Below are 13,244 nucleotides of genomic sequence, written 5' to 3'. Positions count from 1 at the left end.
AAAGTATTCACGCGGTGGGCGGCGTGGTGTTCTTGGGGTCAGTCAGCATTATTCTTCCTCCAAACATGGCGAGTCGAGTTGATGCCAAATAGCTCGATTTGGTCTCATCTGACCACATCACCTTCTCCCAAGCCTCCTCTGAATCATCCAGGTGGTCATTGGCAAACTTCAGACGGGCCTGTACACATACCTTCTTGAGCAGGGGGACCTTGCAGGCACTACACTACAGGATTTCAATCCATTACGGCGTAGTGTGTCACCAATGGTCATCTTGGTGACTGTGGTCCCAGCTGCCTTGATGTCATTAACGAGCTCCCCCCGTGTAGTTCTGGGTTGTTCTTCCCTCACCTCTCATGATCAAGTTCACCCCACAAGGTGAGATCTTGTGTGGAGCCCCAGACCAAGGGAGATTAATTGTCATTTTGTGTTTCTTCCATTTTCAAATTATGGCACCAACAGTTGACTCCTTCTCATCAAGCTGCTTGGCAGTGGTCTTGTAGTCCATTCCAGTCTTGTGCAGGTCTACGATTTTGTCCCTGATGTCCTTAGACAATTCTTTGGTCTTGCCCATGGTGGAGAGGTTGGAATCTGATTGATTCTGGGTACAGGTGTTTTTCTTTTTCTCCAGGTAACAAGTACTTAATTAGGAGTACTAATTAAGTAAGAGGACTAATCTGTGTGCCTCCTGGTCACATAACTGGTCTGTGGGAGCCAGAATTCTTGCTGGTTGGTAGGGGGTGAAATACTTATTTTACTCAATAAAACACAAATAAATGTTTAGAATTCATATAATGTGATTTTCTGGGATTTCTTTTAATATTCTGTTTCTCACTGTTAAGATGAACCTACCATGACAATTGTAGACCGTTCATTTCTTTGTAAGGGGGCAAACTCACATAATCAGCAGGGGGTGAAATTCCCCACTGTATGATTGAAATCACATACCAAAACTATTAACTTTTAGTTTCACAGATATAAGTCCAATACAACAAGATATAATTAAATATCTTTTTTCAAAGTTATCTGGGTAATTTTCTAGTCATACTTCCACGAAATTCCCCCCTGGACCAGGCATCACCCACTGGTCAACAGACCATGTCTGTGAAAACTACCACAATGGTAAGTGAAGGATTAAAAAAAAATCAAATAAGAAAATCAAATAAAAACACACAACGCAGTTATCTTCATCTTGCAATGTGCCGTGGTCATCCAAGGATTCTAGGTTTGAATCGTCAAATCAAATGAAAAGGCACATCACTACATTTCTCAAGTTGACGTTTAAAACAAACAACCCCTCTAAGAAAAGCATTTACCAAAACAATGGAGTCACGTGAAATCTCCTTACAATGTGTCCAATGTGTCACATGGTACAAACAGTGCACCAAACCACTTAGCATTTCAACATATGGCTTCCATGGGGATGGTCTGAAGCCACAGTGCCATAGGAAGTATTGTGTTTTAAGGCAACCTTAACCTTCTTAGCCTTTTTTTTTTTCTCTTTCAATAAAAAAAAAGAAAACAACTACTGATTGCATTACTTGGGGATTTCTACACGTGTACCCTTTCTTGTGACAAGTTCTCATTGTTGTGGACGACCGTTTGGGCTCCAGTCTTCATTCAGCAGCGTGCAAGTCACCGTAACTCCTTCAGTGCTGCGAGGCCCAACCGTGCTTTGCGTCGCGTGGCGCATCGTTTGCATTTCTCAGGGAGGCTTGTGGCGTGTCTGTGGACCATCTCTGCGAGCCCTCTCTACAGACCGCCTCTGTGCAACACCATTTCCACAGAAGTAAAAACCGAGCTTTAGAAGACCAACAAGAAGTTTCCAGGTTTCCTGCAAGCAATCAGAAACAAGTGCTACTCTGGGCACCAGGTAGAGCTTCATCCCCAGTGTAGATGTACAACAGTAGTTCCGTTGGCCATGCCTTCCATTTCAACTCCTTGCTCATAGCAAATAACATGGCTGTGTGTGGAGGAGGATGAACCTAGAAAGACATGGTTGTGGGGGGGAAGGGCGGGGCAAACAAACAGAAACACTTTGGTCCATGCATTACCTAACTTGGCTGTGGGTTTTCATATATTCCAGAGCACCTGTGGAAATGGCTGTTCATAACCTAGCGGTGTAGGTTTGCGGCGTAGCTCATATCTCTGTTTTATCCATTCTCCTTCCACAGAACTAAGTGAATGCTATGGTCGGGCATGCTCGTGGCAAATACGAGTCCAGAGTCATTCCCCCCGTCCAGACCGTTGAGCCAGCAGGTTACGCCGGCCAGGAAGCTGGAGCCACGTTTGGACTTCCTGTAGGCGGGCAGAGGCCAGCGACCCGATATAGCCTCTGTCCTCAGGTCCATCACGTAGAGGAAGTGGTTGTCGAAAAGGAGGGCGAACACCTCGCCGAAACTAAGCAGGGAGAGGTTTGCTGGGTCCTGCATTTTGATTACCCTGGAAAAGCCAAGAGATGACAGTGATTTATAAAAGATATGAACGATATGAAGCATGTAAAATAATATATACAGGTGCAGCTCAATACATTTGAATATCGTGGAAATGTCAATATATTTCACTGCATTGATGCAGTAATTTGTGCAAAAGGAGCCCCAACCAAGTACTGAGTGAACATATATGAACATACTATTCAGAAGGCTGACATTTAGAAATATTATATATATATAGTCTTATGTAATATTCAAACTTTCTGAGATACTGAATTTTGGGCTTTCATGAGCTGTAAGCCATAATCATCTAAATTAAAACAAATAAAGGCTTGAAATATTTCACTTTGTGTGTAATCAATCTATAATCTATGAGAGTTTCTCTTTTTGAATTGAATTACTGAAATAAAATAACTTTTCCACGATATTCTAATTTATTGAGCTACACCTGTATTGTACACTAGTGGACTCTAGTCCGCTGATTATTTCAGCCAATCCATCACAGTGTTTGCATGCGATTTAAGTCTAGTCTGCTGGATAAATAGCTGCAGGTCTAATAGCTTACACATTCCTAACAAGCAGAAAATGAATGAACCACCAATTGCTCTATTAAGTGCTTTGTGATTGAACACAAATCTCTCCTTGTCAGCTGCTAATAGACCTACTGTATCACTCCCCAGTAGACTGAATAACTTTTACTAGTAACACAGAGCGTCCTGTTTTTATTCCTTCCAACTCCAGTGACTTGTCTGGGCTGACTGTCACAGAACATGAGGTGCGCAAGGTCCTGTCCAGTGCCAAGGCTAGGAAAGCCACTGGCCCGGATGGAATTCCTCCCAGGGCCGTCACTCTGCTCTGAGCAGCTTGCTCCTGTGCTCACAGACCTTTTCAATATGTCACTGGAGCGCCGCCTTGTTCCAAGGAGCTTCAAGGAATATACTATCATTCCGGTTCCTAAGAAATTACCTGTGACTTGTCTTAATGACTACAGACCTATTGCTCTAACCTACGTTTTAATGAAATGTTTAGAGCGGCTAGTGCTGAATTATATAAAAAGTCAGATTACTACCCGTCTTGATCCCTGGCAAGTTTGCCTACAGGAAAAATAGATCAGTAGATGATGGATGATGCTATTTCCTTAGCTCTTAATTCTGTGTATGAACACCTAGATAAGAGAAACTCCTATGTTAGAATGCTTTTTATCGATTATAGCTCTGCTTTTAATATGCTTAAGGTATCCCATCTCCCCATTACCATAAATGGCTCAGAGGTGGAGATTTGAGCAGTTTTACATTTCTTGGGGTCACTATTTCAAATTACCTGAGCTGGCACTCCAATACCAGCACCACTGTTAAAAAGTCCCAGCAATGTCTTTTCTTTCTTAGGGAACTGAAAGAGTTCACTAATAACAGGGGGATTCTACACAACTTCTATCGCTGTGTGATTGAGAGCGCTCTCACTTCCTCCTGTATGGTTTGGTAACATTACAGATCAGGAGAAGAAATCTGTCTTGAGCATCTCGCACTCAAGACAAACAGGGTTAGCCTGCCAGCTCTAGAAGAGAACTATGGTGCCAGGCTGCTTTCCCGTGCCTCTGGCATTATCAACGACCCCTCTGGTCACCCAGCCGCAGGCCTTTTTGTCCCCCTCCCCTCGGGCAGACGCTACCGCTCTATCCTCCCGGTTTACGAAGAGTTTCTTCCCCAGTGCTGTGCGCAGCCTGAATAACTCAGACCAAAGGCTAGATTTGCATGTTATTTCATTTTTTTTATTTGGTGCGTTACTAGTCAGGTTGTGGAAGTGCCGTTTTGTGTGTCTGTGCATTACGCACTTTGATTATATGCACTTTTACTGTCCATGTGCCTCTATGCATTATGCACTTTACTATGATATGCACTTTAGGGGATGTTGATCTTAACCTTAGCATTTATCCTTTTATATACTGTGTTTTTTCATACTGTTCATGTTTTTTTGTACCGTTTCTGCACTGTTCCTGTATTGGTTTTAGTTGTAGACACACAGTATTGCTCTGTACCTGTATTCCAATGTGGATTCATCCATACATGGCAAATACAATCTCTGACTCTGAAGAGACATGTGGTTTATTGACTGTGAGCATCTCAATGCGTCTAAACATTTTCAAGTCTTAGTGCTGCAGGGTTATTATAGTCCGAGTCAAAACGTTCAGCTCCCAACTGAACTGATAACATGTGATTGGCTGCAAGTCACATATTGTTAGGTTCATATCACTGCAGTAATGACCTGATCTCTGGAAAGTTCAGCACAACCCTCAGCACAGTACAACCCTCAACACAGTGATCAACACAACCCTCAGTACAACCTAGGGCTGGACGGTATGGTCTAAAATTTATATCACGGTATAATTTGAAGCATAGACGGTAACGGTATATATCACGGTATATTAACTTATCTTAAAATGTCTATATAAATGCTTCTGAAGGGGTAAAACACTGGTATGGCAGCTATTACTGTACTCTTGTATTACTAGGACATATTTCACATAGTACAGAGGTATTTTAAGAACATTTATTGTGCAAAACTGCAATAGAAAAATGCAAAACCTTTTCTCAAGTGTCTGCAGGCAGGTAACGTAACGCGTATCTTGGATCCAGTGCTTTGACCATGTCTTTAAAGCCCTTTCTATCGACAGTTTGAAAAGGAACCATGTCATTACACAAGTAAACAGTGACAGCGTTTGTTATGTCGGTCCACCGCTGGCTTTTTTTGTCGTTTAACTTAAAACGTAAATAATCAAAAATAAAATTATTCTGTTACAGCTGCTGAGCTATACTATAGCTAATGGCAATCAATATCTTCCTTTTTAATGAAATAGGTTTAAGAATCGAATCAGGATTGTTAGCAGAGAGAGAGAGGGGGATGGGGGAGACAGAGTGAGAGAGAGAGTGAGAAAGAGGGAGGGGGCTGCTGCTAGAGTGGAGCTAACATTGGCTTGCTGAATCTACATCAACAGGCTGCTAGGAGCTAGCTAACGTTAGTTTTCTGAAGGCTACATCAACAGTTAACATTACATAAGGTTTTAGCGCGATGTGGGCATTCCAGAATAGCGAGGATGCAAAGCATGTTAGACGATTGGACCCGTCGCAGAGTTTACATTACACATAGAAACTGTGCGACTCGCAAGAGAAGTTGTCACACAGCTGTGTGCAACGCAGGGCTGAAGAGCTAGTTCGCTTCTAGAATTGAAGGTCTGCTCTGTTCGTGTCTATTATGAAATGACAATTGCGCGTTGACACGCCCACTACGCAAAGCCTCTGCTCCTAAATAATTTGTCCAGTTCGCACATATCTATTTTGCGAATGAAATAATCACACTGTAGAGCCCTGCCTCAGCAAGCTAACGTTAGCTCCACTTAGCAGCCCCCTCCCTCCACACTGTGGTTACGTCATTGCTACTTTAGAGTTGCTCTACCGGTCACAAGGTAATAGTCAAAATCTATACCGTAGCGCAAATTCATACAGTTTATACCGTATACCGTTTATACCGTCCACTAGGGCTGGGCAATAAAACGATAACGATAACTATCGCAATAAATTATTTCCCCGAAATAAACATGAAACGTGGTCGCAAAGTTTCGATATCGATTTTCCAAGCTTGGATATGAGCACACTCACTAACAACCAATCAGTGAAGGAGATGGCGACAGCGAAGGAGACCCGCGGTGCACCTCTGGGAGTCTGGGTAGTAAACAAGGCTGGCTAGGATCATTAGCTTGCACGGCGCTATTTTATAGTTTACGTGCGGAGTGGGTGTGTGGCGTGAATTCTGAGGCCACCGTTAGAGTAGTGTGGGGTATGCGGTGGACATTGTTGCAATGTATTGGGGCGGAACGGAGTATTTTAGGGTGATAGTTAGTACATTGGAAACAAGGCTGGCTAGGATCATTAGCTTGCACGCCGCTATTTTATAGTTTACGTGCGGAGTGGGTGTGTGGCGTGAATTCTGAGGCCACCGTTAGAGTAGTGTGGGGTATGCGGTGGACGTCGTTGCAATGTATTGGGGCGGAACGGAGTATTTTATGGTGATAGTTAGTACATTGTCGTGGGATACACCGCTTGCTCTGGCTAACTGTTAGTTCCATTCTTATAATGCATATGATCCAGTGGCGGTAGGTTGCCCCCTGGTGGAATATAATAATCTATGCACTGGTGCGTAGAAGAACGTGCGCGGACTGATGACGACATCAACTCGAGACATTCGGAGCAGCAAAACAAGTGAGTCTATTAATAGCCCGTCCGTCGGCGCCGGGCATAAGAAGTTAATTAAACTTGACAGAAATTATTAGGGATGCACGATATAGATTTTTTGACACCGATAACTTTATGCTCCTCAAGCCGATATTTATTGTATTATATATTTTTTTTTAAATGTATATATATATATATATATATATTTATTTTTTTTATCAATTTTCCTTTTTTTTTTTTTTTGTATTTATTGTATTTATTGTATTTTGTATCGGTACTGCTATCGGTACTAGAGAAATTATGGAGTTTTTTTTGAGGAATTCAAACGTCGCAAACTAATCTTGTTGGCCGTTTTCTATATCTCTCCTGCCTCAGTGTCTCTGCCTGCGCGAGGAGCGGGCTGTGCACTCTTGTCTCACACACACACACACACACACACACACACGCGGGTGCTGCAGAGTACAGACAGCTCTGCTCTCATCATGGCGGACAGAACGAAACGTTCAAAAGTCTGGGTCTATTTTACTAAAGTCGATGCTGACAACGCTCGTTGCCACAAGTGCAACAAGACATTTGCCAGTAATGTATAAGCGCTGGTACTTGTCAATGTGGCTGGCGGGGAGCTAACGTTATTAGCCTGAGCTCCGAGTAGAATAATGGCCGACAATCCGGAGGTAAATAAACGAACGAGAGCTTCCGATTGGTGGTAAGAAGAAGAGGTGGGTGCAAGCGGTGGGACGTAATTGGCAGATCGACTGTCTGCCTCCGAATGTAACGTGACTACGTCACAGCCAAGAAAGGGAGCGCTGGATTTGTGAAAAACTCCCTGTTCCTAAACCACACACTGTCAGTCGTACCACAGTACTGGCAAAACGGGAGGAGGCTATAATAAAAACAAGCGCCCTTCATCCAAATCCACCCACACCGGATTTCTTTTAACCAAAAAAATTTATTATATATTATCGGAGCTATCAATAACGTTATCGGGTTTATCGGGATGACGTCATAATTGCTGATATCGGCCCGATAATTATCGTGCATCCCTAGAAATTATATCGACGATAATTATCGATAGTGATATGAAAATAATTTTATAATTGTATCGCGATAACGTTTTTGGCCATATCGCCCAGCCCTACCGTCCACCCCTACAACCCTCAGCACAGTACAACCCTCAACACAGTGATCAACACAACCCTCAGTACAGTGATCAACACAACCCTCAGTACAACCCTCAACACAGTGACCAACACAACCCTAACCCTCAACACAGTGATCAACACAACCCTCAACACAGTGATCAACACAACTAGAGATGTTCCGATAGTAGGGCTGGGCGATATGGCCTAAATATGATATCACGATATTTTCTGACCTTTCGGCGATACACGATACACATCACAATGTTTTTCCTTTTTTACCCAAACAATTCATTATGAGGCTTACCAAGACAGTATTTGAGTTTGCAAGCGAACATTAAAGACAAAAGACTCATGCATTTAGCATTTTTATATTATATATTAGATTTAGATTATTGGATTCTTAGATTATATATTTAGCATTTTAGCCTTTCGTTTTTTTATATTATATATTAGATTAGATTTAGATGATTAGATTACATATTGTAACTATTTATTTATTTACATGTATGTATACATTTATTATTTGAACGGCTTAAGGCTATATCTGTACTTGATGTTTGTTTGTTGTGTTGCATACTTGAAATAAACTTCAATCAAATCAAACCCCCCCCCTTAAAAACAAAAACCTGTGTTTAACCTAGCCATCTATAAAACATCATGCTAAAACTGTGAAACAAATGTCCTACTCCCCTAAAGAAAGAAATACATAGCAAACATGACTCAGTTATCCAATAGTGCTGCTGCTTTTTATTTTGTTAAAATTTTAGTTAATAAGACTAAAAGACTACAATATATATGACTACAAGGGCCAGAAGCCCACTTCATGACGGCTTCCTGTCCTCTCATTCCATTTCCGGTTTTCCGGTTAACGTTACATTTTCAACAACAGATTGCTGCTAATTAAACACTTCATGGAAACGGAGTAACGTTAACGTTATGTCGAGTTCATACGTGTAGTGTAGTATGAACTCCACATAACGTTAACATTACTCCGTGTCCACTGTTGCTGCCACTGTTGCGTCGCAGATGCATGGTACACTCTGTTAGCTCCGTAGCTAATCCGCTCATAAACTAACTTACAGATAGCAGTACCGTTAACGCCGGAGTTTACTCCTGGGTTTCAGGGGGCATCCCTAGCACCGAGCCACCACCGCCTCTCTGGCTAGGTGTGTGCGCTTGCGTGCGTGTATGTGCGTGTAGATGACGTAATTTTGGCAAGTGTGTGTGTGACTGACTTTTTTTTTCTGCAAGAGGGAGAGGCGAGAGAGAGGAAAGCATTTAGCACTGCGCTTGTAAGTCTCATCTCAGCCGCGGCGGCCTCTAACGCGAGGGCAAAACATCACGATATCCGCGATACGTTTAAAAAGTGTATTGTTAATGAACTGTACCCGATATTTATATAATATCGTCATATCGCCCAGCCCTATCCGATAGTACCATTTTTTCCTTTCCGATCCGATTCCGATACCTAAGCTTTGGGTATCGGCCGATACCGATACTGATCCGATACCAGTGCATACATTAAAAAAGATTAAAATTTAAAAAATATATATATAAATTATTATATACAGCTACTGTTTTATATATACTGTTTTTTAGTAATAACTAGAAAGTAATGGTATTTATTCAACAACAGGTGATTGTATAGATTTGTATTAGTATCATTAATCAATGAGTAGTTGCTGCACTTGCTACCAGAAGGCTCCGGTTCAGTTAGTAGTAGAGGCTCTGTTGTGATTTTTGCACAATAAATATTCAACATTCTCTTTTGAGACTCCGCCTCAGACTCTTATCATTTGGCACTAAAAGCTAAACATTGTCACCGATATGGCTGTCCGCAACATGTCATTAATTGTGTACGCGAGGTGGTTCAGTGACGACGCTAACGTGAGCTAGGTTAGCTAGCATGAGCTACCGGCAGATGGAAAGACTAACGTTACTGGTGAAAATGTGATTTATGTTGGAATACTCCTTTGCCAACTTGCTGTACTTGCAGGTCTGCAGCCATTATTGCTGGATTATGAATAGCCCCAACTTCAGCCAAGGTAACGTTATGGCTAAACCTTTAACGTTAGTTAACGCTAGCTTTCGGTTAGCTGTTCAATGCTAATAACACCACCAAGCGAACCCATCTGAGTGAGCTCCCCGTCAACACCTCTCTGTCGGGAGGATGGCATTTAAAGGATAACTCCACTATTTTGGGAAATTAGCTTATTTAACATCTTCCCTGGAGTTAGACAAGAAGATGCATACCTTTTTTGTCTCTGTGCGTGCATTTTAGCTTTGGGAATAGATGCTCCGTTAGCATAGCTTAGCTTCATCACTGGAAGTGAGGCAGGACAGTAGCCTTACAGTGTATTGCAAGGTCTGACATTGACCAAACTTGATATGCATGACCTTGGTGGGCTCTAGGTCAACTCCTGAAAAGGGGGTCAATGTCAGACTTTGCAATCAAAAGTTAGGGGGCTAATAACCCTTGCCATAATTTCAGTGCGCCCCTAACTTTTGATTGCAAGGTCTGACATTGACCCCCTTTTCAGGAGTTGACCTAGAGCCCACCAAGGTCATGCATATCAAGTTTGGTCAATGTCAGACCTTGCAATACACTGTAAGGCACTGTAAGGCTACTGTCCTGCCTCACTTCCAGTGATGAAGCTAAGCTATGCTAACGGAGCATCTATTCCCAAAGCTAAAATGCACGCACAGAGACAAAAAAGGTATGCATCTTCTTGTCTAACTCCAGGGAAGATGTTAAATAAGCTAATTTCCCAAAATAGTGGAGTTATCCTTTAAGAAAGTATCTGCTGTTAAAATGACAAACAGCATTGACACTTTAATTCACGTCGGTTAAACACACGTTTGTTTTATAATGCTCACTCAACAGACCGCAGTGTTGTTGATAAATTACGTGGTATCGGAGGGTATTAGAGGGTACTCGCCGATACCGATACCAGCATTTTAGGCAGTATCGACGGCATTTCCGATACTGGTATCGGTATCGGAACAACTCTGAACACAACCCTCAGTACAACCCTCAACACAGTGATCAACACAACCCTCAACACAGTGACCAACACAACCCTCAGTACAACTCTCAACACAGTGACCAACACAGTGACCAACACAACCCTCAGTACAACCCTCAACACAGTGACCAACACAACCCTCAACACAGTGTTCTAGAGATGTTGAGTTTGCTCAGGACATTGTTCTAAAGCAGGGGTTATCAAACTACGGGTCGCGACCCAAAGTGGGGTCGTGGGTCGGTGACAGTGGGGCGACATCTAGGGGGCCACGTCTAGTCTTTTGTGTGTAACCTGGACTCGCAATGGATAGGTTAGTTGTCAGAAGCGTTGCTGGTTGGCCGCGATGAAATGGGCTCTGTGCATAACCAGCTGCTATACCACACTGAAGTGAGGTGGCTATCTCGAGGCAGAGTATTAAATCGCCTTTTTGAACTCTGAGAAGCGCAGATTTTCCTTGCAGACAAAAACAACCCATTGGCAGAGAAATGTGCGGATAATGAATGGCTGGCACAGCTGGCATATCTAGCAGACATCTTTGACCGCCTCAATGCATTGAATCTGGGACTACAAGGTCGGGACACAGACCTGTTTGGACTTGCGAATAAAATGGAGAGCTGGATTAAGAAACTCCATTTGTGGCACTCCAGGATAATCAGCGGAGATTTTGGGGTATTTACTCTGCTTGATGGCTTTATGTAGGAACAGAATGTTGCAAAAAAAGATTTAAGCCCATCATCTGTAGCTACTAGAAGGGCTCATTGAATAATTTCGGAGAGAGCTCAGACAATTTGGACCACAGGATCAAAGATCCGTTCATTACGCATGACACACTGTCCACTGTCTGAGCAAGTAGGCGCTCAATGATCAGTCAAGTTCAGGCCCTGGCAAAGTTCTGGATATCAGTCCGGAACGAGTACCCAGTGTTGTGTAATGCTGCGCTGAGAAAGCTTGTCCCCTTCACATCAACATACCTTAATAAAATATAAATACAGATCTCGCCTGAGTAGAAGCTCAGATATTCCTTATTTCCACGTTGAAATTACACGATACATTAAGTGTGGGGTCACCAAAATAAATCCTAAATAAAATAGATAGGCCACCAACAGTGTTTTTAATGTTTACATGTCTTGTTCTCAGTTTTACCTGAGGACCTCAAAGCTGGCAAAGTCCCACTGGTAGACACCCAGGTCAGAGCTGCAGACGATGTAGCGTCCGTCAAACTGCAGGCGCGGCTGGAGGCTGACGCTACGGTCTTCTGACACCGACAGTGTCTTCAAACACTTGCAGTTGATCTCTCTGCCTAAAGGCCAGACCTGGAGGTAGCAGGAGGAAAAGCACTTACTCCACCTTGTGGACTTTTCAGGTACAACAGTCCATACATGGAAACTATGTAGAAGAAACAAAAGCATGAGGCGTTACCATTACCTTGATTTCATATTTATCAGCACTTAACAGGATATAATCACCAGGACTATGCACCATAGACTCTACTTCGCTCTTCTGTAGTATCACCTATGATGGGAGAAATATGTAGACAAGATCCATGTTTGAGAGACTGCATTCATGGTTCAAGTTCACGGTTAGTTTTCAGAATCGTAAACGGCTAATTGTCTATTTAACAGTGGTTCACCACACAATATCTTACTTGTATATATAAAATTATATTTATGAAGGGCAAGTCCAGCCATTTTTAAGATGCCCATCTAATTTGTCACAAACCAAATTCACTTAATATGAGACTTGAGAAAAATAACCTCTGGCTAAGGTCCAGAACAGGCCCAGAACACCATGTTGTAATATACTCAAGAAGAACCAAGGAGCTTCATTTTGTGTCACTCCACAACGCTGCAGGCACAGCATGATTACAAGGCAACTATTAACACATTGGGTGCCATGCAGTATGCCCATCTTTACCACTCTCTGCCAGTGCTGTAACCCTATGGAGTGGCTCACCTTCTTTGCAGGGCTATAACTTTTTAAATGTTATAGCTATATCGACATTACTATGGCCCATTAAACATCTGGTATCCATCGTTCCGGATGTGGGAACGTTATATTTTTCCATTCATACATTGTCGTGTTAGTACCGTCGAGAATATAAGTATTATTTTTAGAGTGTAGAGCAGTAATTCTTAGAACACGCGCTATATGCCCCAACGCGTATTATACATTATCGATTGGCGTTTCGTTCCTATACACGCTATATAAAAAAATTCAAATGCATATGATCGCTATATTGATGATCGTTTATGATCCTTGATTGTCACTAACGGCTTTCTTTAGTAAGACACCATACGTTGATCGGACAGATTGCAATGAAAAAAATGGACAATCGAGCTGGAAATAACGTTAGATTCCTCTTACCTCTGGCTGATGCGTCTGGAGAAAAGAAAAAATTCCAATCATATGACGTTGATCTGC

At 42.4% G+C, this 13,244-nt stretch overlaps 1 protein-coding gene across 1 annotated transcript in view; it reads right to left on the bottom strand.

The window, feature by feature from the left end:
- Nucleotides 1–808: 808 nt before the first annotated feature.
- Nucleotides 809–13,244, bottom strand: part of fbxw2 (F-box and WD repeat domain containing 2) — a 29,467-nt gene continuing 17,031 nt past the window's right edge. The window contains exons 7-9 of the mRNA XM_084324549.1: nt 12,249–12,335; nt 11,967–12,136; nt 809–2,439 (exon numbers count right to left, since the gene is read on the bottom strand). Of these exons, the coding sequence (XP_084180675.1) occupies nt 2,151–2,439; nt 11,967–12,136; nt 12,249–12,335 (546 nt within the window). The 3' untranslated portion in view covers nt 809–2,150. The remainder of the gene's footprint in view (nt 2,440–11,966; nt 12,137–12,248; nt 12,336–13,244) is intronic.

This window comes from Notolepis coatsorum (genome assembly GCF_963971535.1).
Source record: "Notolepis coatsorum genome assembly, chromosome: 11".
In the NCBI taxonomy this organism is placed as follows: Eukaryota; Metazoa; Chordata; class Actinopteri; order Aulopiformes; family Paralepididae; genus Notolepis; species Notolepis coatsorum.
This window is presented reverse-complemented; position numbering and strand designations above follow the sequence as displayed.